The 27,667-nt window shown below is 40.3% G+C and overlaps 1 protein-coding gene across 1 annotated transcript in view; it reads left to right on the forward strand.

Moving 5' to 3' along the window:
- The window catches only part of SASH1 (SAM and SH3 domain containing 1), a 533,011-nt gene that overhangs the window by 451,357 nt on the left and 53,987 nt on the right, over window positions 1-27,667 (forward strand). The window contains 2 exon segments of the mRNA XM_050315112.1: window positions 21,798-21,848; window positions 21,970-22,019. Coding sequence (XP_050171069.1) covers window positions 21,798-21,848; window positions 21,970-22,019 — 101 coding nt within the window.

Raw genomic sequence — 27,667 nt, forward strand, 5'->3', positions numbered from 1 at the left:
GCTTGTGCTTAGTTTATGATTCACAGTAATCCCTACGTCCTTTTCTGTCAACCTGTTAGCTCTCCAGATGTTCCCCACCCTGGATCCATTTGTCTGGGTAATTCTGTTTTAAATGCAGTACCTTTCAGATCTCCATGTTGCGTAGCATCTGATTTCCAAACATTAAGCCAGAATAACCTGCTTTTTCATCAGTTATTTCCCTAGCAGTGGAGGTGAATTGACGTGTTTGTTCCTCTGAAATAGAGCCTTATATGAAAACAACCTTTGTCTCTGTAATGAGTAATGACAGTACCTTCCAGCCCTGTGCTCCTTGGTAATAGAAGCAGACAGCAGTCTCATCTTAGCACCTTTTTGCTCTTTCAGCAGAGATCAAGCATATATTTATTGATCTAATATGTATACATGAGCCAATATGTATATATTTATATAGACCATGCTAGCTTTGGCATAAATGAGGCAAGGTTCTTGGGTGTCAGTTTTTAATTGAGCAATCCCATTATGTCTTAATTGATGTAGATTTTTTTTTTTTCAACTCCTTATGAAAAGTGCAGGCCACTGTGGATATTTGCAGAAAAGGGTCAGTCTGTAAGTAAGAGTGACAGTGGAGGGTCCAGAGAACCTCATATATTTACATGTGACCTTGCAAAAAAAAAGGGGACAGAACTTGGCCTGTCTCAACATGGAGGTCATGTGCAAAATGTAAAATAGTTTATTCAGTGGAAATTATATTCCATGGATTGATTTTATATCTACTTGCTATGTAGAAAATTTTACCATCCTCTCAAGTGGAGTGACCAGTATTATGAAGTTGTTTTATTTGTAATGCCCTCTTAAGTCACTATTTATTGACTTCTGCAGTGGTGCCTTCCATAAATTTAGTAATGAATTACATGATCTTGAACCCAGAAGGCCTTATTTATTGCTTGGTACAGTAAAGACAATCAAGCAGTCAACTCAGGCTGTAACACAACTGCTATCCAACCTTCTTTTCAATAGAACTGAACTGTAAAATTAAGTGTTTATTGTTCTTACTCAATTTTATGTAATATTAATACTTCCTATTTTGTATATACTTTGAAATTTTCCTGAGATGTTTGCAAACTAAACGCAGTTGCATTCTTCCTGTGCCTGATGACTTTGAAATCAAATTACAAACTATATTGCACAGATTTACATTTGTGTAATTGCTCTGTGAAACAAAATTATTTGTGCCACTTGTTTCCCATTGTCAGATATTCTGTTATTCTATGGAACTGCATTTTAAAATCCTGATTTATTTTTTATTGTTTCAAAACCAATATCCTGAACATCCCTTATAATGAGAGAGACTCTATTGTTTCAATATAGGTTTTATATATTTATATTTATGAATATAAATTATATATATGTTTATCTATATTTATATATTTAATATAGTTTTTATAGTCTGCCACTTTCTTAGTTCAAAGACTATTTTGTGATCTGTTTTTTATTAATATGAAATAGTACCCTGTTCACAAACTCCTGCTGAAATTACGTTCATGTTTCCCCACCAATACCCCCCTTCATTTTTTTCTGGAAAATAGCGCTCTTCATCAGAAGAAGTTTAAAACCATGCAGGAAGGGAGACTTCTGTGGTGCTCATTTGATTTGTCTGTAAAAAATCATTTTAGAAGTGTAAGGACACGTCATGTAACTTACCTTCTGTTCTTCATCATCATCACGACATCTCTTTCTGAAAACACGTGTTGAGGTAGCGGGTTATGACTGCTCCAAAGAAGACAGACTGTATAGGAGTTGCTATCCTTGTGCCGTGGTATTGCTGTGTAGACAGACAGATTATTGTTATACGCGATTTGCATCTGTGTGTTGCGCAAAGGTGTGTGCTAACATATACATTCTGCAGATGGTTAAACAGAATATACAGGAGTTAATTTGTTAGAAGTATTTGGATTTGATCTGGCATCTGTTGACAGAGTTCATTTTCTTAATTGTGCGTGGATCAAGCCGGTAACTGGATTTGACTAACGACAAAAATGCCTCTGAGAAAAATCACAGCAAGTGGGTTTTTCCTGGTATTTGGCATGCAGGATGTTCTGCTCCTTGTGGTTTCCCCGTTTTCTTGACAGTTGGCTGTGGACCATTTCTAGATTTTCATTTGCCAAGATAAATTTTCTCAAAATTGCAAGAAAATAATTTAAGTTTGTAAGTACTGAATGTAGGAACGTTCATTCTCTGAATGTGATGAAAATTTGAGGACATTCATTCAGGCTCTTCAAGTGCAGAAAGCAGCAATCACCAAAGAAACATCAATTCACATTTGAATGAGTTGCAGCAAAAATTAAGGATGTTTATTTAAGAGATGCTGGGTCCTAAGGAAAAAGAAGGTATACTCATGATGCTGTCCCTTTAACTAATCTATAAAAGGTAATATTTTTGTGCAGTCAGGAGAGATTTTTCTGGAGGATCTGAAGGCTCTCTGTGGATGGTTCCCATTTCCCATTAATCCGTGACAGAGCCTAAGTCTCCGTTGCAATGCTAGATGAGGAGCTTATCTTAAGCAGTCAGGGAGGCGGTGCTGATAATATGAAAACATTTGCGTATACTGGGAAATTGGCATATAGAACTGTTACATTAGGGCTACAGAGGGAATTTATGGAGACCATAAATACGTTGGTTTAATTAGGGGCACAGTGCTAACTGCTGACACGTTCTACTCAAAGTCTGCTTTCAGAGCACAATTACTAAATGTTTCTTTCAAAACAAAGGAAGCTTGAGGATGAAAACTGAGTTAGATAATGCAGTTGAGTTTTTTAGTGTGTTTGAAGTATAGTCACAGTCCATGAAGTCTGCAGGGCTGCTCCTGAGTGTGTATTCAGAATCAGAGCCAGAGTTCACAAAGAGCAAACATGAATTGCTGCATAGATTAAAAATTATAACAGTAAGAGATGTTATCTCAACTTGGCACATACACTTTTAATAAAGCAAGGCAAATTGAGAAAAATGAGTTTTGATGGAAATGGATTGTCATTAAAAAAACAGTTATACTCTTCTGTTCTTCCCCTTCCCCCCGTTTATTTTTTCAAAATGGTTATTTACTCTAAAAATTAAGGACCTGACAGTAGCCATGCAATTACATAAGGCAGCATGAACTATTTAACCTACTCAACTAGACTTTATCTGTTTGCTGGGGCTTTTGCCAAATTTGCTTTCAGAAAGACTATTTGTAAAACAGCTCCTTTCTGTTTGTGTTGTCTCTTTCTTGAACCCCTGGAGATAGCTATCCCTGCCCTTAGTGATCAAGTCTAATTATTACCTAGTCTGTCTAATAAAAATATGCCATCAGAAACACCAGATACACATCCCTTTAAGAATATGGAGAGATATTTGTCTGATACTGAGTGGGAGACAATCACATAGTGTTTTGTGGTTACTTTCTCAGAGGATCACCTCACTAATGGTTTCCAAAGCTGGTTTTGACAATGAGGTGGTTGCTGTAGTGAAGTTCTCTTTGGGCAACTGGCTCTGCTCCATGGTTGGAGTTGAGACTGCAGGCATTCATGGCCATCAGCTGCAATGCAGGGCACAGAGGAAAGGAGATATATGCTGTAATTCTAGTTACTTACACCTCTGTAAGTCTCTTCTGAGGTGTTCAGTCACCTTTGAAAAAGCTGTGAAATATAGAAGGTAAGAATTCTTGTTTCCAGGCAAAATATATTGAGAGACAGAAGATTTGAGTAACTTCCTGAGATAATACAGAAAGTCAGTAGCAGAACTAGAAGAGGAACTGAGTATTTTTAATGTCTAGATATCCTTCTTGCTGTTTTGGGAATGCCATTCACAGAAGATGAGAGGAGAAACACTTTCGTTTCTGTGCTGTGTTTGTGATGGGTTTGGATTTTTCATTTGGGTTCTCCATGCTCTTTTTATCTTCATAGCAGACAATTCTCCTTCTTGTCTTGGGCATTGTAGGAAGCATGTTATGAATGTTTTTGGCAATTCAGGGCAGAACAGGCATTAGTAATAGTTGCTTTTCACTTTTTGTAATGTGATAGCCTGGGTCATTCAGGCTTCTAAGTCCTTGTTCAGAATGTTTGCAGCCAGAGCACAGGAAAATAGCAAAGAATAATTTTTTTTCTTTATAGGTTCACTGGATGAACTTTGAATCACTTAGCACTGCATTGATCTAGTTTATTGCAGGAAGTGGCAAAATCCTTGCTATCCATTGGAAGATCACAGGAGTCTGAGTAATGTCAAGTCTAATTTAGACACATCAGCACTGCGCTGGTTTTCCTCCCAAGAAACACCATCTTCTGAAGCAATCTCCTGTGTGTTTGGGCTTTGTGCTGCATTTTCTTCTGACCATCACACCATGCTTTTTCCAGTTTTGCCAGTTGAGGTGCTGATCTGATCTTCAGCACTACTATTGAGAGAATTCAAAGCAGTATGACAGTCATGAACCCAGTGGCTGTATTGTGGGAGGTATAGTCTCAAGACCGAGTAGGTTTGGGTTAATTTTTCTCTTCCTGGGAATAGCAGTGCATTGTGTGTTTCATGGTCACCACATAAATCATGTCTCTTAAGTGTGTAGCTGTGGAAAAATCCCTCGGGAGCAGGTCCCACAGAGACTAGGACAGTGTATGTTTAAACCAGCTCTAAAAAGCAAATGGAGCCCCTGGTGGTCTAGTGGTAAAGGCGCCGCGCTATCACCGCGGAGACCCGGGTTCGATTCCCGGTCAGGGCCACTCCCGGGCAGGTGGGGCTCGTTAGCCCTTAAAGGCAACCCACCTACGTCCTGAGGACCTCGCTGCCACCGTCCAAGCTCGCTTGGCCCCGGCAGATGAACCTTAGGATTAAAGGGTGGGCTCAGTTCCGCGCACACTGTGTCTCACCTAAAAAATCCAATGCGCAGGCTGGAAGGTGGAAAGACCTTCCCCGGATCTTCGCTCGCGAAGACTGGCCATTATTATTATTATTAAAAAGCAAATATTTCACTTGAGGCAATACAAGGTGCAAAATATGCAAAAGAAAACTCTGGAGGAAACTTTTTTTCCCTCTTTGAAGGCTTTTGCTTTCCCTTTTTACTGGTATGGAGAACAACAAAATTTATGGCCTTGTAATGTACCTGGAATTAGAGATGGGAGATGCTGCTGGAAAGGGAAATGGGCTGAAATTAGCCTTGCATGCCAGCCTCTAATACTGCAATGGTCTTTTTGTAACTCTTCCTATTTTACATGGAGTACTAGCCAAAACAGTTCCATTATTTTTAAAATAATAATTAAAAACATATTTTTATAGATACTAAGAAACTGATTTTCAAGATATTAAACCAAACAGTTCATTTGTTTTTCAATTTGATCAGCTAATACACGCCTTTTCCCAGTAAACTTCAAAATGTGTTTTTGTCCTCTAACACTGAGACTTGAAGTGATAGAAAGGAATGGTATAAAAGATGAGCATTTGCCAGTGCTAGAGAAGCCAAGGACGTGCAAAGAAAACAGATTAATTTAGTGGCAAACAGGCAGAGGCCATGAAGAAAGTTTTTACAGCAGATATCTTGCATAGCCAGCAAAGGGACTGGAGCAGGAGTGATCTACTGAGATAACCTCACATTTTAGTACCTAAACAACAGCAGCAGCATTTTGAATCCTTGCAGGCATTTCAAGGCCTTGTCAAGGGAGAACAGCTGCAGAAGAGTTATGAGAATCCATTCAGTGTGAAACGTTGTGCTGTTAAAAGTTGGTTCTTAATTAGATCTGAAATGTACTGAAGGTGTGAGGAAACAAAACTCTTAATATAAAAGGCTAGTAATTGAGTTTATGTAATTAATAGTGTCTAATTCAAGGTGACATCTGAGAGGCAATTTAGTTACTTTTTAAAAAAATATAAAGATCACATCAAATCAATGCTATCACCTTACTTAAGCTTAAATTTTGGCATTTTAAAAGTTACAGTAAGCTACATGTGATATGAAAACAGGCTCTACGATAGCACATACACTTGACACGTGTTGTTTTCATGAAGCTAGAACTGAGTACATGTCAAGGACAGGGAAACACAAGGCAGAAGCATTGTTTCAAATCAGAAATTAGACTTCGATTTGGTTAAGATGTGGAGCTTGCTTTCAGAAGTGCTAAGTACTAGTAGATCTTTGACATCTGAGGAATTCTGTTAAATCCACTTTTGCAGTCATAGGAGCCTTCACAGAATTTTGGTGTGTAAGGAGTATACCTGGGTGTGAGGATGTGCATGCATTTATAGGAACGGTGAGTAATGAAACAGACTTCAGGTAATCTCCCTGTCACTGCTGGAGCCCCCACTGACCAGTTTCCACCCTCTTGTCTTCTTTGCTTCTATGATCTATTGCACTGATGAAGAGTGGCCTCTGGATATGCTTGGACAGCAAGTGATTTACTTTTTTTCCAAATTTAAAAAGATATTTCTGTTCTCTAAAGGCTTGGGTAATTGTATAGCAACTGCAGCTTTCACTTTAAAATGTGAAAGCTGTGTTTTCTATAGGAACTGCAATCCCATACAATGAGAAATGAAGGTATCCTGTATTATTTACTAACTTCTCTTACAGCTGTCTCTGTCCTGTGTGATCAGGACTCCATCCAGTAAAGCATGCAAAAACATGCCAAACCCTAAACAGACTAGTACTGTTGCCAGGCATGTGCTTAAATACTTTGTTATCCTAACCCCTCAATTCCTCTGAAATATTATATTAAAAATATATATAAGAATGATCATAGATTAAGCTAAATGAAGAGCAGATGAGAAAGGGAATAAAACTTGATGCTGATGAAATGCATTGTGTCTTTCTGATTTGAAAGTCAGTGGAAGTGCATAAACCCATATTTTCTTTATAGACATGGCTAGCATGCTGAGCCCACTGCAATACACTTGATCTAATATCTGTCAGATTTAAAGGGATGTGCTCATGTATGTGAAAGTATAGTGTACCATATGGGAGATTGTTCTGTAGTTTTAGCTACACTTACTAAAGTACTATTTTTATTTCACTTGTTTTTTAACAAAATCTTGTGTAATTGAAAACCCATTTTGTATTCCATTGGCATGCACTTATCCACAGACTGCACATAACCTTGAGTAAGAGACAATATTGTTGAGGAGAAGTTTCTGTTAGAACTGGATCTGAAACCATAAAAACTTTAAAATACATGCTTTATGCACTGGTGAGAGCCTACATCAGCCTTTTTGTAACTAAACCCCTTAGGGCCATAACCTGGAAAAAAATGCCAAAGGTACCAAGGGGAGTGTGAGAAGGAAAAAAATGAAACTTCAAGACATTTTTTTGCTGTCGTGATTAGAGCAGATTTGTTTCCAAGAAGCCTGGGCAGCTTTCCCTCCTGAAGACAGTTGAGCAGAGGAATTTGTACCATGGACACTCCCATAACAGTGGCAGCACCTGCCCAAACAAGCAGGTCTTGGCTGCAAAAACCCAGGCGTTTAGAAAGTCTTGCAGGTGTTTGTACAGCTTAAGTTTTACTTCACTCTAATTTTCCTTACCACGGTAAATTAATTTAGTTGGAGTGCCTACCAGCAAACTGAGTCATAATGCTTACACAAAGACATTTGCAAAGACAGGGTGTTTGGTCATTTGTTCATCAAGTTTTGCATGAATAATTTACATACGTTGGAGGGAAGAGGAGACAAGACTGAGCATGCTCTCTTCCTGCAGCCAACTATGCTTGTTGCAGGCAGGCAGCTCGCAGTGTGCTTAATCCATGGGAGTGCCAGCAATGACAAAGCAGAGCTTAAAGTTCTTAGCACCAAATTATTAACTGAAATGGTTTGACTTCAATAGCTTTTTCCTGTCTAAAGCTTTGACTGCCATTTGGTTTAGATTGTACTTGAGAATTGTTATTGCTTGTAGAAATAAAATACAGTGATATTAGGAGGCATCAAGGTTTCTGGACTTGTGGGTCTAATTTAGTAGATGTTTATGAGTTTTATGTTTCTTTGTACCTTTGCTAATGCCTTTCTCTTTGAGGGTTTTGTGCAATTGGTTGGGTTTTTAAATGGTTTTGCTGATGGTACTTTATTCCAGGTATTTTGTCTATCTCCAGGATGAGGTTTGGCTCAACACTTCTTACCTTGAGGATTACTGAGTACAGTCTACTTTGCTCTTTCTCTTACTACGTTTTCCAGCTGTCAACATTTTCTTTGTCTCTTCTAGTCTTGTACTTCCTATGTCATTGTAATATATCATTTATCTGTCAGGTCTTTGGTAAGTTGGTTTTGGTCTGTTTCTGTTCAATGTACACAGCTTTTTAGAAGATTATTGGGAAGAATTAGTTATATGAAGTGGGAGTCCTGAAGAAGCCCCAAGTTTCTGTAGCATGACAGTATGAGATGGCCTTTATATTGTCCATGAATCATCTGGGCTTAATGTGGAGCTTGCTTGCTCTAGCTGGCCTTCAAGGTGTGGTTTAACCCCAGCTGGCAACTAAGCTGAACACAGCTCCTCTCTCACTCCCCTATCCCTGGTAAGATGGGGGAGACAATCAGAAGGCTAAAAGTGAAAAACCTCATGGGTTGAGATAAAGACAGTTTAATGAGTAGAGCATAGGCTGTGCGCACAAGCAAAGCAAAACAAAGAATTCATTCACTCCTTCCTGTGGCCCAGGAAGGCAAGGCTCCATCATATGTAACAGTGACTTGGGAAGACAAATGCCATCACTCCCTTCCTTCCTTCTTCCAGCTGTTATATGTTGAGCATGATGCCACATGGTATGGAATATCCCTTGGATCAGTTACAGCTGTCTCTGCTGTGTTCCCTTCCAATTTTAACTCTGCTTGGTGGTGGAGTTGGCTGAGAGGCAGAAAAGGCCTTGACTCTATGTAAGCACTGCTCAGCAATACCAAAAACATCCCTAATTATCGACGTTGTCTCAAGCACAAATCCAAAACAGAGGCTCATACTAGCCACTGTGAAGAAAATTAACTCTACTTCAGCCAAAATCAGCACATGATTCACTCCTTGCTCCGTATCATCTATGCCATACTCAGTGCCACGCTATCGAACACTTCTTCATTAACTGCCATCCCCTTTTTTATCCTTTGATGCAATACACAGATATTATTCTCCTAGCCTATGGACCTCCCTGGTAAAGTCTCCATAAATGTCTTACTGAGTTTGCTCAGGACAGGAGGGATGGTGTGTTGTGTGGAATTACTGGGCACCAAATCCAGTTCAGATTGGTTTGCTGCTGCACTTGAACTGCTTTTTGTAAGACTTGTCCTTCACTGCTTTATGTGGTTCCTGCTGTAGTAATTATTCTAACATGCAACTCAAATAGTGACTTAGAGTGATTTAAAGCTATATGTTACAATGTCTGCCCCTTGTCCCTTTGAGCCAGACTATAGCGTTGAACACTGCAGTGAACTCCTTCCCTTGCTTCTACTTATGCACAAACTGCAGTCCTTTATGGCTGTACCTTCTCCAAGTGGAGCCTTTATCTATGAGCCACAGCAACCTTAGGGGTATAGTGTGACATACAGTGTGGCACAGTCTTACCCACAGCCATAGCTGCTTTGAGGTGCCCCTGCTCCAGTGTAGCCTTACCTAGAGCCACAGTCCCTTCAGAAATCATCATCATCATCATGGCTAGGCTTTGTGAACGAAGATTTAAGAAGGGCTTTACCTGCTTTATCATGACCTTACCTGTGGCTGGAGTCCCTCCAAGGGAATACCTGCTCTATTGTGGACTTATCCATGGCCACACACTTTCAAGTGCTCCAGCATGGATTTATCCACACTCACTGATGCTTCAAGATCTGTCTACTCTGTCAGGGACTTATCCTTGGGCCACCACCCCTTCAGAAGTATTCCTGCTGAGGCACAGACATAACCACAGCTACAGATGCTTCAAGATTTAGCTGCTCCTGCATGGAGTTGTCCACAGGTCACAGGCCCTTTGAGTTCACACTGGAGTTGCAGCCAGTCCAGTCCATCAGCACAGATACATCACTGAGTCCCTGGCCTTCTGCCAGCTCAGGCACATCGCCACTGCTGTTATCAGAATGTTCCCAGGCACAGCACAGGAAGGTGATAAGCAGCACAGCATGCAGAGAAAGCAAAAGCCAGCTACTAACAAGCACTAGATTAATATACTGTAGGCAAGCAAGGCTCATGACAAGCACCTGCCAATTAATAGCTAATCAGCAATTACGGCTATAAATTCAGTCTAGCATGTTCTGGTCAAATCTGTTGTTATCTTGAACCCTGCAAGATCCACACTGGGCACCAAAAAGTACTGTCTCATAGTTTAATCCCAGCTGACAACAAGGCCCCACACAACCACGAGTTCACTTTCCCACAGTGGGATGGTGGATGGAATCAGAAGCAGTACAGATGATGTATACTCACTTAAACATGCTAGTTTTACCTAGTTTATCAGGACATCCCTGTAAATTAGAGCCAACACTTGTGCTCCCAGATTACCTGCATAAGCTGTTTAGTGCTATTAGCAAAGGGGTTGGGTTTTGAATGGACCTCCAAACAAAAGCTACTATGATTGCTGTAGCACTTTGTGTGTTTGAAAGGCAAGTTACAAAAATTCAAAGCAATGCATGCCAGCGTTTTTAATGCCGTAATTTGATTACCTGTGACTGCAATACTCCTTTAATAGTAAAACTTGGCTCTTAGTGGATTGGGGGAATAAAAAGGTGTGTGAAGGAGTGCAAAGCTGTACAGGCTTTGCTGGAATGAAGTGCATGTGCTACTTGGACACACTGCATCACTGAAAAACTGTGGGTGGCTCTTGGAGTGTGAGTGTGCTGTGCACTTGAGCTTCATTTGTTTTCGCAAGGCCAGTTCTGTGTATCCATCTTAAAGTCAAGTGTGACCCATGGTCTGTTGGAGAAAAAGGATGAAGTTTTAAGTGGAACTTGGGGAGAAGCCTACTGTAGTTGCTGCTTCAGGAATAAGTATGGAGAAAATGTTATGCAAGAGAGTGCTTTACTGCAGCACTCTTAATTCTCCAGTGAATACTTGTGTGTCTTAATTCTCCAGTGATTGCAGATGATTTACTTGGAGCAGTGGTGGCAGCTTTCTTTGCAGATTCCTTGGGTCTGAGTTATCTGTGATTGCTGAAGGACGGATGTTTGCTGAGGTTCAAATGCTTTGTCTTTAAGCAGCATGTAACAGTGTCATGATTATTTTTTTCTCTGGAGACATTCTTGGTACCAAGTTCGTTCATCATTCAACAATTGGTCTTTTGTTTGGAAAAGACCCTCACTCAGTCTGTGATGGAATAACTGCATGTTGTGTAAAAACATAGCAGGGCAAAGCAAAGCTGTGCATCCCTATCCTGTGCTAGCCTGAGATGCCCCTGGGCTGGAGGGAGCAGCAATCAGCCCCAGAGACTGCACAAGCCTGATCTCACCAGGAGGCTGCTGCAGCTCTTGGGGAGAGGGTTCTTGCTGCCACTGTCCCCTTTGGGGAAGCCTTCTGCTTTGAAAAAAGAAAAGGATGAGCATCTTAGAGCTGCTTGACACATCCCCAGAATTCAAATTTGTTGCCCTTTAAATTTAAGAGTCACTGAAACGTGTATTAAGCACTTTTCTTCTGTCTGGCCTGTGTGCCAGGGCAAAACCCACCTTCTACCCCAAGTGCTGATCATGTGGCAGGACTCCACTTGTGCTTTTTCAGCAGAACAGCTGAGCTCTGCAAAAATTGACTGGAGCTCCGCAGCTGGGCTGGAGCCTGGCCCAGCAGCGGGAGTTGTTAATGGCGTGATTGAAGCCTTTAATTTAACCCCTTACCAGCGGTTGTGCTGATTAGTATTGGAGGTGTCAGATGTAATTGTTGCACCATTACCCTTCAAAGCAAAACTTGCTGCAGCAGTAATCCCATAGAGCAAGGCTTCAATTTGCTGCACCACCAGTTGAGGCTGTTCCTGTGAACTACTCCATCTATGGCATATGAGTTTTTAGCCCAGTCTTACTTTAAATGTAAATAGAAAATGAAGAATATTTCTATCAGTAGTTGTGTAGGTAAAGATTTTTATCATGAATGTGTAGTGGGCAATAATTACTTCTTAAAATATTCTCAAGCAGGGATGCTGTATATCATCTCTGTAAATACACAGAACATTGCCAGACGGTATAATGGCATTCAGTAATAATTTTTCCCTCTGATGGGAGCAGTCTTCCATGTTGACTTTCAGCCTAAAGAATGCATTGGAGTTGATTTGAAATTCACTTTGGTGATAATCATCATGTGATGACCAGTGATGATTTAAGTAATGTTCTGGCCCAAAGTATCCATCAAATATAGGCTTCAATTTCAAAGGTAAAGTGAGAATGGCTAATTTAAAAGTTGAGGGTTTTTTTATCAAAGGCAGTTTTTATAGCAGGAAGGATGTTTAAGTACAGACTAGCAATTTGTGGGCTAATCCTTTTTTGCATTAATTTGTTTTCAGTTCTCTTGTTCAAGAAATAAATTTCTCACTTTCTAGGAGCCTTTGAAGGTAGCATCCAACTATCAACCCTATGTCTCTCCCCTCACCCCCTCACATTCCTGGAGTGCATTTATGCAGGCTGAGAGTGAGCAGTTCAGTGCCCAGCTCTAGGGAATGAATTCATAGTATCAGTCTTAATGTCAGGTGTTCAGTTTCACATATCTACGTAGTAAGCAGAACCAGTTTAATTACAAGTTAAACATTTATTCTGCTTTTAAAATGGTTACTAAAGTCATATTCTAGAAATATATATGAAAACTTCCCTCAGTATGACCAGTTTCTTTCCTGCTTCAAGAGCCTTCTTCAAAAGAATCCTGAAATAAATTGTTTCTTCGGAATGAGTTTATTGTAATAGAAAAATGTTATCAGAGTCAGTTCCCAGTATGCTGACACAAGTTTGTCTGATAGAAAATTTTTTGTCAAAACCTTTCCTTGTTTATATTCCTGCTGTTTCCTGGCTGAAATGGGAGTCAGACCCCACCAGCCCTCTTTATTTATAAGTCATGAAATATACAGCATATCTAATGTTGTTACAACTTTTCACCTGCGGTATGCTCGTGAAATAATGAACATAGAAGTCACTAAGCAGGAACTAAGCTGAATTAAAACCACTAAACTGATAAAGCAAATCAGCAGAAAGGGCCTACCCAGTCTAAACCGCAGAGAATGGATGTCTTGAAAGCTTGGACTGTAAGGCTTACTGCCAACAAAGACCTGTGTTCAGGATGTCTGCTTTTTTGAGCTAGCAGCTGTTGATGTTTTTAACCTCTGAAAGAGGAAAAAAGAGGTACAGTTACTGTGAGTTGGAAAGCAAGAATCCATTTTGCCCAAATGTTTAAAGTTTTGACATAATTATTATTGCACAAAATGATGTAACAGTAGGCTGTTTGATTTTCTTCATGGAAAGATGAGAAAACCAGTAAACGTGTGTGGGCACAGCTTCATGATAAGACCGCTTGCCAGGGATGTGGGATAATTTGGCTCTGGTCCTGGCTCAGCTCAGTAGTCTGTTACATGATTCTGTTGCCTCTTTTTCCTGGTGGGGTTGGTGTGGTTTTATTTGTGTTGTTTAGGTTTTTAGTTTTGTTTGTTTGTTGGGGATTTTTACTGGATTCTTTCACTTCCCTAAAAGATTGAAAGTTACATCCATTTTCTGATCAGTAGCACTAAAACTTTCAGAAATTCTGTGCTGGGTGTGAGAAAGTCTTAATTCCATTTAGTTGAATTAAATAAGGGATTTAGTTCTGTTCTGAAGGGTTTGATTTCATGTTTAACAAAACCTAAAGAGCAGGTACATGAACCTTTATACATACAGACTTCTTAAAATTGGATGTAGGTGCAGGTTTTCCCAGAGGCACGCAAAGCCAAGAGGAAGTCAGGAGCTCTGTAAAGCATGGCCTGACAGCAGCCACAGGCAGCCCAGAGAGTAACAGTTGTAGAAACAAAGGGCAGTGCCAGATTTCTTAAGAATTAGTGCATTTCTTTCACTGGTCATGATGTTGTTGAGTTCTGAATTTTGGTTTTGCCGACTACAAATGAAGAATCTAACAGAAAGAGTCGGATCTCTCTCGTATATTTTTGGGTTTTGCTTTGAGATGTCTCAAGCAAAAGAAATGGAGAGAACTGTCCAGTTTTACTGTGCATTACAGTGACTGTGTGATCAAAGTTTCTAACACAAAGTGCCTTTCAGCTTATCAGTTCGATATAAATGAGAAAAAAAATTAAAAAGCAGGGGGGAGTTTTAAACCAAAATACCCGTTGCTTCCCATTAGATAACCTTTATAATTCTTTTAGATCTGTCTCCTTTTTAGTGAAGTCAAGCAAATCACTTGCTTTCCTAGAATGAAATTGATGCAAAATTTTGTCTTTTTCTTTCCCCCTGAAATGAGGGACTTCATTGCTGGTACTCCATCCATCTGTGGAATACAAAAAAACTTTTGTAGATTTCTTAATGAGTAGTTCTTTCTTTTGATTTACCTCCTCCTGAAGTTTACCAGGGTGTTTAAGGCCTTAGTATCTCAAAGTGAACTGTAGTTTCTGTTTTCTGCTACAGGTCTTCTGAGTAATTCATTGGTAACTTATTGTTTGGTGCAACATAAAGTGTAAACAACACATAGTTTTTAAATTGTTAGCTATCACAGTAAATGGTGATGTGAAAGGGGCTATACTTGCAGAAAAAGTTATCAGTATTACAATAACAACTCATTTCACGAGAATCCCTGAGCCTTGAGTGTATTGATTAAGTCAGCACAAAAGCTTCCATTCATTTGCAGTATAGATCAGCTGAAATTCCGTGTGTTGGAGACATGAATGTTGGTGTGTAGGTGCACAAGTATAGTATGTGTACAAATACGACAGCGGACCAGTGTTAGCCTATGCTTCCATGGTACGTCTGAAAGGATTTAGAGCACAGCTGTCGATGTTCTCCTGGAGGCATTGTTCTTAACCTGAGCTTCCCCTTCTCTTTCCTTGCCACTTTTCAAAAACAAAATCCATCTCTTGTTGTTTTTCACAATACTAAAGAGAACTTGAGAAAATGGCAAATAATAAAAATATTAATACAGCTTTGTGTACATGAAAATGAAGAATTGGTAAGATCTGAAAAGTGTTTTGAAGAGGGAAATGAAGAACATCACCACCCTTTAGGAGCAGGTGTCCTGAACTTGAAGAGCACATAGGAACAAATCAGGACCACTGATATTCAGAAAGAGTTTTGGCATATTCTGCCATGGCTTTCAAGGCAAGGAGCAACATGTGATTATTTTCATCTTATCGCTAAGTGCTTCACTTCAAAACCACTCTAAATTCCTGGCCCTGCAATTACAGAAAAGCAGGGTGCAGGATGGTGGTGGGGCCATGTGGCTCTCAGAGGTGCTGCTTTCCTCACTATTTAAGGATATTGGTTCAGGGGGTAGTTGAGGTCAAGGTATCAGCGTGCTGCCATAGCCATCCTTGCCAAAGGGTCGGCACCTGGGCAAGGAATCTGTACTTGGCTGGCCAGACCATTCCTACTGCTAAGTACCCTGAAACAAACTGTTGTTTGCTTGTTTGTTTATTCATTTATTTTCTCTCTTCCTTGTGTCTCCTCTTTGCATAGGAGAAAACCATCTCCCTGAGGGAAGTGGTGACTCTTCCCCAGGTCCGTTGTCAGCTCCTGCACAAGAAGGGCCCCACTTGGACAATGTCTAGTTGGGCTTAACCTTGTGCCTCCCTCGTCTGTGTCACATCCTGAGCCGTCTTTGGCTTCACATATAAGCCTCCTTGATGTGGTTTGTTTAGGGTTTTTTCATTCCTCTGAAACATTCCAGCTCTTCCTTATGCAAAAAACATCCTCACTATCCTAATGTCCTCCCTAGAAACCCATGTCTTCCATTATTATTTCACAACAGTTCTTTTTGTCTCTTTTTGGCCAGTGCTGACAGATGTAAGGATTTTTAGGCAAAGAATACAGGTCTTATTCATCCTGTTAATATCAACAAGAGTTCTAGTACAGAGGCGCAAGAGGACTTTACTCTTTTACCATTTGAGTAGCGGGTGTAAAATGCATCAATCAAAGACCTGCTGTGTCCTAGTTGCATTCATGTGCCTTTACATTAATATGTTTTTAGTACAAAGGCAGCTACCATAGTTCAGGGCTTGCTTCATCTTGTTTGGCAAATTGATCAGAAGGTATTTGATTTCCCCACTGCAGAATGCTGTGTTTCCGTATCGACTTTTCTTTCTCTCAAGCCCATAGCTGTTGTGGGGGTTTTTGTGTTTGTGCTGTAATTTCACTGGATTCTGCTTCTGTTTGTTACAAGTGGATTTACGAGTTAACACTGCCTCACTTGTTATTGTTACAGGCTTTACAAAAGCTGCAGTTTCTCTGTAATTGCTAATGAATTATGTTTTTCAAAATCATCGTGGAATGTTTTTCAGCCCCTGTGGCTCCCAGCCTTAGTGTTGAATGCTGTGTATTTGAGATGGATGAAAAAAATACCCTTCTGTTTTCAATGTTGGCAAAGGGGAGAGTGTCAAACGCTTCCCCCAGTGATGTGTTAGGTTCAATAGATTCCAGCATTTGCGTCAAGCTGAGAGGCATGATTTTTCTTCCCTCCCTAAGAGTAAAAGCAGATATGTGAGTGCTGTAACTGTGTGTTCCCTCTGAAGCTGCATTTCATCAGTAGTTAAGCTAAGTGTTTACCTATGTCTGCACTTCTGTATGAGGCACTAAGACACTTGGACTGTTGTTTCATGTGTAGAAGTATTTATTTTTTGAAGTACCTTTTTTTTTTTTTTTTTTTTTTAAACTATTCCTTCCACATAGCTCATTTCCTTGATCAGAGTTTTGCTTCTGCTGCAGGATGTTATCATTTAGCATGTATCAGCTCTGGCTCTAACATGCAAAAGTAATGGAGCAGAAAACTTTCTCTGTTCACTGAAACAGCTTAGGGGATGGTCCAGAGGTTGTGGTTTGAGACTGAAAATGGACTTCAACTAATCTGTACTACTGGAAGCTCACTGGATTGTTTAGTTCTCTCAAACACTTGCTGATGTGGTTGACACAAGAATAGGTCTTTTTATTTCTTTATTCTGGCCTGTAACCCATAGCTAGTGATGTGTAGGTGATTTCCATTACACACCTGCATACCTGTGCTGTCTCTGCACAGGGCCTTCCCTTTTTCTTCTCCAGAACCTCCACAGAGGCTGAAATATGGTGTACAGTGGAGGACACCAGGGCAGAACGATTGTTTTTAAAGTAAATACTTACAGGCCTTTGGTGCTCTGTCTGTCTTTCAGATACAACTTTGTCTGATCATTTCAGAAGCTAGACTAGAACGTGCAGTGCATGTTCAGAGCAAAGAGAGAAAACATTTGGGAAAAGGCTGGCAGAATTGTCTCTGAAATTTTCAGCTGTAGGTGCCTTAATTACACCTGCTGAAATGGTTTCATAAAATTATTTATAAATTACTGGTTGTGTCACTGAATTTTCCCAGCATTCATCTGGGTCTCATTTTGCATAGTTGCTGTCTGCACAGTGAGATTAATCCTGTCTTGGGATCTGCAGAGGAGTGTTTAAATTTATGATTCAAATGGATACAGCTCCTGTGGCAGAAACTGTGAAGAGGTTCATGAATTTCTAATTAGAAAGGATTCATTCAATGAATATAATTTCCTAAACTAAGTTGTGGTGTGAAGCATAGATGAAGCATAATGTTTAGGTAATTAAAATACACACATTCCCCCTAGAATTTGTGAGCCATACCCTGGATAACCAGTTTTCCTTTTGGATGTTCTTCTCTACTATGTATGTGTATTTCAGGAGCAGAACAACACAACAGTGCTTTCAGATAGGCCATGATCTGTCTCTTATCTGTTACATTACCTACAGAACAACTGAACTGACGTTATCATGGGAGGAAAAATCCCTCATGAATTCAAAAACTACTATTCCAGTCAGGAAAAAGGTTTTCAGGTTCTTTCCCATGTATTTTTTTGCTTTATACTTTCTACCCAATTGTGGTTTTTAGGCGTAGTTCATAAATGGTCGCAAAACTGTTTTGAAGATTTTTACAAGGAAGGTAGTATATAAAACCAAAATCACAATATTTAGAAACCTGCAATAATTTGAAAAGAAAATGTACGCAAATGATCACATAAATCACAGTGTACAAAGTAGACCAAAAAAAAGCTACCTGTGAAGTAAGCTTCTTTCTTGAACCCTGAAGCAAACAACTAAAGGCATGAAGCATAAGCACAAGTCCTGTTTGTTAAGCTTACTACATGTTTTCTTCCAAAAGGAGTGATTTGTAAAAAGTATTTCACCAATTTGCGCTTCTGCACCAGAGCTCCCAAGCTTACCAGTCTGCCACCGCAGGCACTTTCCTCAAGCTGAGATTGATTTAGATCAGCTGTAGGTGATTTGATGGAGGAATTCTTAGTTTAAATTCAGTGGACTTCACTCTACAGTATATTAGCATTACTAATTTTTAAGAGCTCCCTCTGGGTTTATTATTGGTATTTGAGATTCTATGCTGTGCTGACCTTGGACCTCAAGGGTAGCTGGACAGGCTGGTGCTAAGCCAGTTTGTCCTCCCTCTAATATGTTCCTTGGGGATTGGATACAATTGATGAATATCTCAATTTCTCCACAATCTTCAGATCTTAGTTGCTGTGATTTAATAGTGTATTGGACTAGTTGAATATGCATTGACAGTGTCTTGGCACAGGACAGGAGCCTGCCTAGGGCCCCTTAAATCCGGAAACCATGTAAGTAAATCATTTGCTTTCAGGAGATACTGGGTTTAATTATGTAGCTTAAGGAGCCTGCACTTGGTGGGGTACTTTCTCAGGTTATTGGGTTTCGTTCACCAATACTGCATAGTGTGTAGGTGGTGTGAATGTCTGGTACACCTCTGACAAGCTTTATGGGCATATGTGGAGGGCAGATATCTGGGGCAGCAGGCTGCTAAGACAGAAAATACCTATCACTCTGACACCTGCTTTGTCTAGACCAGAGCCCTGGCAATGCAGTCTAGGAATGTCTGTTACTGCAGCCACTGTTCTATAAGCAAAAGCTATCCTCTGTTTAATTTTTAAGATTTGGTTTAGAAGGGTGAAAGATGTACTTTCATGAAACTAACCTTTCAAAATATTTTCTGAAAAGATTCCATAGCCTGCTTGAGAGCATGCCAACAGTACAACATTTGCTCAACTTTCTAGAATTAGCCTTTGGTAAAAAAGGGCGCTGATCCTGATGAATAAAAGTCAATACAACACGTGGATTTTAAAGTGAGGTTTAACCTGAGGTTTAATGGATTTTAACCAAAATAAATAGAATTGCTCGAGGCTGATGAAAGTTCTGTGATCTCTGATACAGATCTAAGCCAGACGTTCAGTTGAGAGTACTATTTCCTTAAGTATTTTCCTTTGGTTTCTTGTGTAAATAGCAATGGAAAGAAACACCATTCTACTGTAAAGGTAGGAATATCAATCACAACAGTGCAGGACTATTAGGTATTTTGCATCCCAGCATTGCAAAGTGGAGGTTTAGAGGAGGAAGAGGAGGGTTGTCCTTGCTTCTACCCTCCACAGTCATCTTGATTCTACAAAACTGCTCCTATTCTGACAGGGTGGGCTTGACAACAAATGAGAAAAAAAGAAAGCAAATACAGTCAGATTTTTTTAGGATTTTGTTACATGGGATGCAGCTGACTGTTCATCTGAATAGTTTTAGGCTGAAAATAGTAACTTTTCATCTAGTTGCAGTCTCAGGCTTCAACTTCACAAGCAGCTGCTCAAGCAAAAGACTTCTGTAGTCTTGGGAGGCCAGGCAGCATCTTATAAAGGATAGTTTACAAAAAACTAGCATATTAAAAAAAAAAAAAAAAAAAAAAAAAAAAAAAAAAAAAAAAAAAAAAAAAAAAAAAAAAAAAAAAAAAAAAACAAAAAAAAATCCAAAACAAACTTGCAGCAAGCAGCTTTTTAAGGCGATAGATAAGTCATCAGGAACTTGGGATCTAAAGGCATGTGGGGGATATGGTGGATTCTCCTGACTGTTATACTGAAATTGTAACATAAAATGCTCCTTTTTTGGAAGTGCAGCAGTGTGTGGACTAACAAGGTGCTCATCAATGTGAAGTGTTTGTACTGTGAGGCTTGTCTTTCCCTCCCCCCTTGCAAACTGCTAGGTAGGGATTGGAGAATATCTGAGGAGGATTTGCATCACTGTGCCTGCAGTCTTTTCCAGATGCAAAACTTAATCGGATTCCATTTTGGCAGAGCTAATGGCAAAAGAGAGGGTGCCAAATAGCTAATTTCACTTCTCTGATCTGTGGACATCAGTGGAATTTCCCTGGGCTTGGTCCAGCTTCTGCTTGACTGGAGGAGTCCTTTGGACCTGTCAGTATGTGAATGTGATCGCCTTTCCGTGTCCACTTCCACTTAAGAACTTCACTTCCCTTTTCATGTTATAAAATCAGCAAAAGCAGATACACTGACCACGTATGGCCAGGCAAAATCCCCCAGTGGGACAGTGACCCAGTGTCACCCTTGTGTACTAGCAAGCACAGGACTGTGAAGGATCCTTTGCCCTCCTGGCTGCCATGGCCAACAGTGCAAGCTGACTCAGTTGTATGATGGCAGAGTAGGATCCTCTCTACTCTAGATCTTGTAGACTTTCTGGGTGGGTTAATCTAAAACCACTTCATGGCAGTCAGTGGTAATTTCCTGTTTAATATTAAAAGGCTGCATTTCCAGAAAATTGTGTCTGGTTTTCTTTTTTTTTTTTTAAATTAAATCCCAAGAATGTTTTGTCACCCTTTCTGTAAACAAAGGGCATAGGAAGTACAATTTCACGGAGATAAGAGTTTTACATGTAGGCTGAGGAATGCATGAACAAGAAGTCCCTCCAGTATTGGGAAACAAATCTATTTTTATTTTTTTGAAGCATGCATTCTACTGTGGTTGCTTACCCAGCTATGATGAGTAAGTTACAGTACTCACTTTGCAATAACTTCACAAGGGCTAGGACTGGCTGAGAATAAAATAGATATAAGTGGATTCCCCCATGATTTCATACACAAAGTGTATTTCTCAATACTGAAAGCTATAATATCTTCCTCTATTTTAACTGGACTTTTCCCACTGATTTCAGTTAATACATGTTAATAGTACGTACCTTTCAGGCAGTTGGCTTGCAATCTTAAATTAGACACCACCAGTGGGACTCTATCATCTGACTTAGAGCTGAAACCTGCCGTGTGAGTTGTTCTGTAAGAGTTTCTGTGTCTCTCTATTGACTGCAAAGGAAGCCTGGATGGCAGAATCCTGGAGTAAATGGTTATACCCTAGATGTTTGAAGGAAGGTTATTTGAACTGCACACTGTTGACAAGTTTCTATGCTAGAAACTGACCTTTCTGAAATGTATCTGAATCCTCTTGGTATTTTTAGCTCAGATATGCTCTTATAATCCCAAATTTTCCCAGTATGTTTTCCCTGAAGGTGAATTTTTGGAAATTGCACTTGAACTTAGCTAACAAATTGTGTGATGATCTAGTGAAAATAAATAAATAAATCTACTTTGTATTTTGTTTTGAATCACTTCTATCTAGCAGTTTTACCTGTTGCTATATTCTTTGGTGATATATGGAATTAGCTGCTTTTCCGTATTATTTCAGGGTTTATCCTGAAAGTGATTTCTTCTGAAGAGGTTAATGTTTACTATTAGAATTGTTTTGAGGTATCCTAATTTCTGTTACCCTGTTTCTTCTTCCCTTTTTCTCCCCTTGAGATTTCTTCTTTCCGATATTTGGAATAATTTCATTAACCTGACATTTGTTGTGTTTTAGGAGAAACCTGATGTGAGTCCTACATCTCTACAGCTGCGATCCCAGATTGAGGTAAGCACATAGATTTTGATCACCTACTTTGATTTGTTTGGTCTTTAATTTGATATTCTGCACAAATTGGGTAAAGGCTTCTCTTGTGTCTGGTCTCACCACTATGTGTCTTCTCTTGCAGGAGTCACTTGGTCTCAGCAGCACAGCATCAACACCCGACACTGAAAGAAAGTAAGTGAAGACACAGGAAAGAAAACAGGGAGAGGGAATTTTGTACGTTTTCTTTCTCCTTGGGAGTAAATTCATTTTAGATTGCATTGATGTTTCTAGATTTCAAATCCAGCCATTATTAATGAAACCTGTGTTGGAACCTGCTCCTTCTCTTGTTCTCTTTTGGCCTTTTATTATTTTGGGTTTACTATATCAAACAAGGGAGGGTTGTTTTTTCTCCCCTCTTGGGGTGTGCATACACCAATACAACTGGTAGTCATTTTTGAGGCACACCGGTGATTTCACATTCTCTGCAAAGTAAACTTTCTTTAAAAATTACTTTCTGTGACTAGACCTAAATGCAGCCAAAAAGATAGGTGAGGGAAAGGGAGAGTTACAAACTTATATCACGTTCCTTTTCCTGTGCACTCCTGAGCTTGTAACTGTGCTTTTGAAGAAGGTGCCAAGGGAATGAAGTATTTAAAACCAAGTTAAAAGGAACTTTAATTTTAGAAGTCCTTAATAAAAACCTCTCTGTGAGGACTGAGAGGGTTTCTGTTTACTGTCACCTCCTGCTGCAATGTGTGTGCTTGTTTTCTGTGCCTCCTTCCTTTGATCCCGAGATCTTGGATCCGTACTGCTGAGGGTAACGTGCAGTGGTACATGAAGACAACTGCCACTGTTTTTCCAATTGCCTGCACTTCCTGGGGTAGTGCCAGCTGGACTAGTTCATAGGTAGTACGTGGAATACAGTTGTGATGTGACATGCTTTTGTAAGGTTTTACAGTCCCACATTTGAATATCTTCCAGTGATTCAACATTGGACAGTAATAGGAAGATTTCTACCCTTGTTTTTGCTAGTTCAGTAGAAGGACTGTCAGTCCTAGAAGGATCTGTGGTGGATGCAGAGTATGGGACTCACACTGACTAAATAGAAGTCAATTGTGTGGTAGTGGACAGCTGCTTAGGGGCTTCCTTTGTGATTGTCTGAAAGCTAGTTCATGTTAAAGGTCTCAGAATGCAATAAATTTTCTTTTAGAGGTGCCTTGTCTCATTTCATCACCCAGAGAGAAAGCAAAGATGGTTTGCTTGAGGTAGATGCTCATTTTCAAAACAGCCTAAGGCAGATAAGGTGAATTTTACCTTGGGTACTGTCACTGCCCCCATATTATATGCTGGTACAAGAGAAGGCCTAGAAGTCTTAGAGTTTAATAGTCATACTTCAGATATTGAAGCATGAAAAAGTTTTCTTGAAGGATATCTGCCTGTCTAACAGTGTAATGAAATCAGAAGCGTCATGTGGATGGAAACATTATGAGAACTCTAATCTGGGAAGTAAACCTCCAAGGTTATCCTGTAATCCTAATGCTTTTCTCTCAGCCTCAAAGCACTTTACCCATGGATAAATATCATCATCCCACCTCAGGTAATAATAAGATATGGATCTCACAGGAGGACAGCACACAACTGGGAAAAAATCTCCATTTGCAAGTTCTAACCAGCTTATTAAGTTATGTCTCTGTGTAGGTGTTGTACCACAAACAACTGAGTGAGAAGACAGTACCTACACAAACATCTTCTGAGATAGCCCATTTACCTCACTGAAAGGGAATTAACCACCTTATCTTAGTTCAGATAAAAGAGACGTGTGATTTTTGTGGACCTTTCAAGAATGGAAGTGTCCCATTTGAGTATTTGTAGAAGGGTGTATGTGATTAGCCTGATCATATAAATGAAACTTGTGCAGGACAGGTTGTGCCAGATATTTGCACAATAAGACACAAGGTCGTGTGATGCATGCTAATTGGATAAGGTGTTGAAAATAATAAATGATATCTACTCAATACCGTACAAATTATTCAAATCTGAAATAATAAAGGCCTGTTAGTGACAGCCTGCCACATCAGTACTGGCTTCATCTCCCTCAGCTTGGAGGGCTGAATTTTCACAGGAATTGCCTCTTCCTAGGAGGCAGAGTTTATAAAATTGATCTGCAGGAAAATAACGACTTCAAGCCCATCCAACACATCTGTACTTGCTACTAACATGTTGAATTTGATGCTTTTCAGGGAGGATGTCATGTTGGCCCCAAGTGTTTTTTGGGGTGTTCAGTGTTTAGTATATGGCTTTAATCTGAATTTTCTGTGTGGGCATGCTATGAGACAGGAAAGCTTGTCCCTTTGGGGACACTGTTTTTGTGTCCCTCTTATGCTGTGTGGAACATGTGGGGTAAACCTTTTACAAAACGTCTTTTGTTATGAGAGTAGTTTGCCGAACACGAAACTTGATGTAGATGTGCATTGGTTTCTCATATTCACAAAGAGATTTGGGTAACAAAAGGAAAGATTTGTTCAAAACTAGCCATCCAGACTTTCAGGAGCTGTCTGGAACGTGGTCACTCTCAGTAGCTCCCTCACCCAGCACTGCTGCCTGCACACCCTGCAGCTTAACACTACCAAGGTGTAAAGTTTTAAAAATAACACATCTGGATGGTTGTTTAATTCGCCAGAGTTTAGAGATTCCAGACAGGCTGGGAGAAGCAATGTTTGCTTTAACCTGGTTTGGTTTCCCTTTTCTGTGGTACCCAGTTGGAAGAGAGAGTCCAACAGGCTCCACTGTACACCACACTGAAAACAGATTAACCTTGGTGGGCTGTGGTAGGAAAGAATTCTGTTTGTGTGGACAAGCAGTGTATGTTCAGTCTTGCCTTGACTCTTACTAACCCTGCTGCCCAGTCTGGTCAAAGTCAGTGCAAAATTAGTCACTGCCCTCAGTCCAACAAGTTGTTTAACACGTGTTTGTCTAGTGGGTGATGTGCTGTAACACAGATGAGCAGCCATAGGGCCTGGAGGGAGGCAAAAGGGATTAAATGGCTCTGGAGGCAGAATTGTTTGTCATTGTGAGTTGTCCCTCCAGAAGGTATTTGGGCCAGTACTAACTTCCTCTATTACTGACAATATTGTTCCTGTTAATTGGATGAAGCTACAAAAAAGACTGCACATGTGAACCTGCTCTGTGCATTATATATGCCCTAGCAAATATGGCTTTTGTTTGATTGGTTCTGACACAGAGAAAAATCTTCACTGTAGCAAAAACCTCTGAGACTTATGTGAGTAACAGCAAGGGTACTGATGTGGCCTGAAAAATTATCCATAAACAATAGAAAGCAAAGTCATATTTGTTCAAGCTTTGCTTCACAGTTGCTCTGTTTTTTTGTCTTACTGGAGTTCCGTCTATAAATTGAAACAGTTCATCAGGTTTCTAAGTCATGCTGTATTCAGCAAATAATGCAAAGCAGGGAATGAGGTGTTTGTAGCTCTCTTCTCTGAATAATAAATTTCACTTCCCTCTGCCCTTTCCAAGATTTCCACCTTTTGAACTGCAGTCTTGCTGTAAGCTGTGGTGCTAGGGTAACTTTGCAGATTTTCAGTGTGCCTTCAGTAAATTGGCAACAGCATCTTTAAGCAATATTACTCATTTTAAACAAAAATCTCCCCAGAACTGCAGGGGCTTCTCTGCAAACACATTGACTTCTGCTTTTGCTAGAAGAATCATCACTGTAGCACATATGCAGTAAATGTGTTCTTTAGCAGTTACTATTACTTCTCTGACCCCATACCATGTTGATCTGGGGACGTATTGTATATACAATCCCTATTATTTCCAAGTGATGGCAACACCCCAAGGATGTTTACTCAGATAGGGGACTGAGCAAGGTTTTCTCATAATTGTAAACAGAGCTTTTAAACAATGTAACCCAACTTTTAGCCTGTTCCCATTTTTGAGCATTCAAGTCTACATGACAAACTGATGAGCTCTGCATGTTTGCCAGGAAATCCAGGTTAAACCCAGTCCCCTGAACTCAGGCTGCTGCATCCTGACTCTCATCCTGTTTTTAGAAGAACTGGGGGGATGTTTCAGAGGGGAAGTTGTGTGTTTTCCCTCTTGGGAAATAGATCTGTTTGCTATCACTGTTTGCTCCATCGGCCTCTGGGCAAGTTTCAGATGTGGTGTATCAGAGAACTGCCAGGAAAGAGAAGGAAATGGGTGAGAGACCCAAGAGCACTGCATAGAGATAGGATGAGGGAGGTACTGACACTCCTATATACTGGTTTTTTTCTTTGCAGTTGCTAGAAAAAGGAAGGATGAAAACAATGAATGAGGTAACAGCTGTATCATGTATCTGATGTTTCACAGTCATTCCCACTACCTCTGCATGGCAGTGGGTGTTATGAATTGTCACCTCCTGTGTGAATCACCTGCTGTTTCTCGAACTGTACCACTCAAGCACACTCCTGACCAAGTAAATGAAATGGTCACACTTCATATCAAGTGCCACAGTTCATCCTGCTGTACTCCTCAACCTGTGACTCAGTACAGTTCAATTCTTCTTGACCCTGTGATACTCAGGACCTAAATTCAAGACTCTGCCAGAGCAGGGAACTGGCCAGAAGCAGACTTGTCAGGGAGAAGAAAAGCAGGCACATGTGGGGTGCAGGCAGTACAGGACAACATTGCTCAGGGTCTTTGCATTCCCCTGGTGTGTGGGAACTGCTGTGCCTCTGGCAGCTGTGTCCTCAACTCTCTGCCTCAGCTGCTCCTGAGAGCGAATGTCTTTGTCATCCTCCCTATGTGTACAGGATGTATTGAGCCACTCGACAGGATGTATTGAGCCACTGGTACAGTTTGACCAGATCTCTGACGGCTTGTTGGGAATGTCATAGCAGGAGTCACACAGGAGGCTCCTCGGGCGTTGTGACTTTCTCAGAGGTTGTTGGCAGGCAAGCAGTTAAGTCCATAACACAAGTGGCTGCTATCTGCATGCTGTTGTCACTGCAGGAGAGACAATTGACTGAATCTGTTTTTACAGATTCTCTGCAACAAATGTGCTGTAGTACAGCCATTCAGTGTCCCCTGGTATAAACTGGAACTCCATATTAGTCTGGTGGCTGGGAGAGTGCTTGCATTTCAGTGTTCCCATCTTCCACAATGATTTTTAGTGAAAGCTGCAAAAAGATTCATGCAAGCCTCAATTCTGCCCCCTTCTATACACTAATTTACTGGCCTTTGCCTTCAGTTTTTAACACTTGATTGCCTAATCCTCTTTCCCTGCAGCATCCACGCTGCAGGTTAGGATTTGAATGCAGGAGGTTATTAAATCATCCCATGGTTGGGGGGGGGCTTAAATTCTATCACCTTAGATTCTGGCAACTTCTCAAGGTGCTCAGATTAACTTTGGCAGGTATTTGTAAGCTCATCTGCAAAGAAAGAGGAGTGCAAGTCTAACAGGGGATGTGAGGCAGAGAGGCCAAAACCTGAGAAGAACAAAGCAGAAAACAAACAAATCCCCCAAAGAGAGAATGCTAAAGGCTGCACTCAATTGCCAACAGAATAAATTGTTCCTCTTGCAGAGTTTAAAAAAGGAAAAGAATATTGGAAGGGAAAGAAGAGCTTGCTATACTTGAGATGTTTGCATTTAAGATGCATTTCTTTGTATATCCACTGCTTGCAGGAATCCAAAAAGATCAGTGAATGTGTATGGCCCTGTTTTCACTTGTTTGAGGCCTGATTTAGTCAAAGCCAAATTATTCATGCTGCCTTTAAACAGCCTCCTCAAGAGAAGTAGGGCAGGAAACTCCCACAATAACCCACACAATGGGAGCAAGAGG

The sequence above is a fragment of the Myiozetetes cayanensis genome, unplaced genomic scaffold (assembly GCF_022539395.1).
Source record: "Myiozetetes cayanensis isolate MyiCay16 unplaced genomic scaffold, myiCay2020 scf2-11, whole genome shotgun sequence".
NCBI classification, from domain to species: domain Eukaryota; kingdom Metazoa; phylum Chordata; class Aves; order Passeriformes; family Tyrannidae; genus Myiozetetes; species Myiozetetes cayanensis.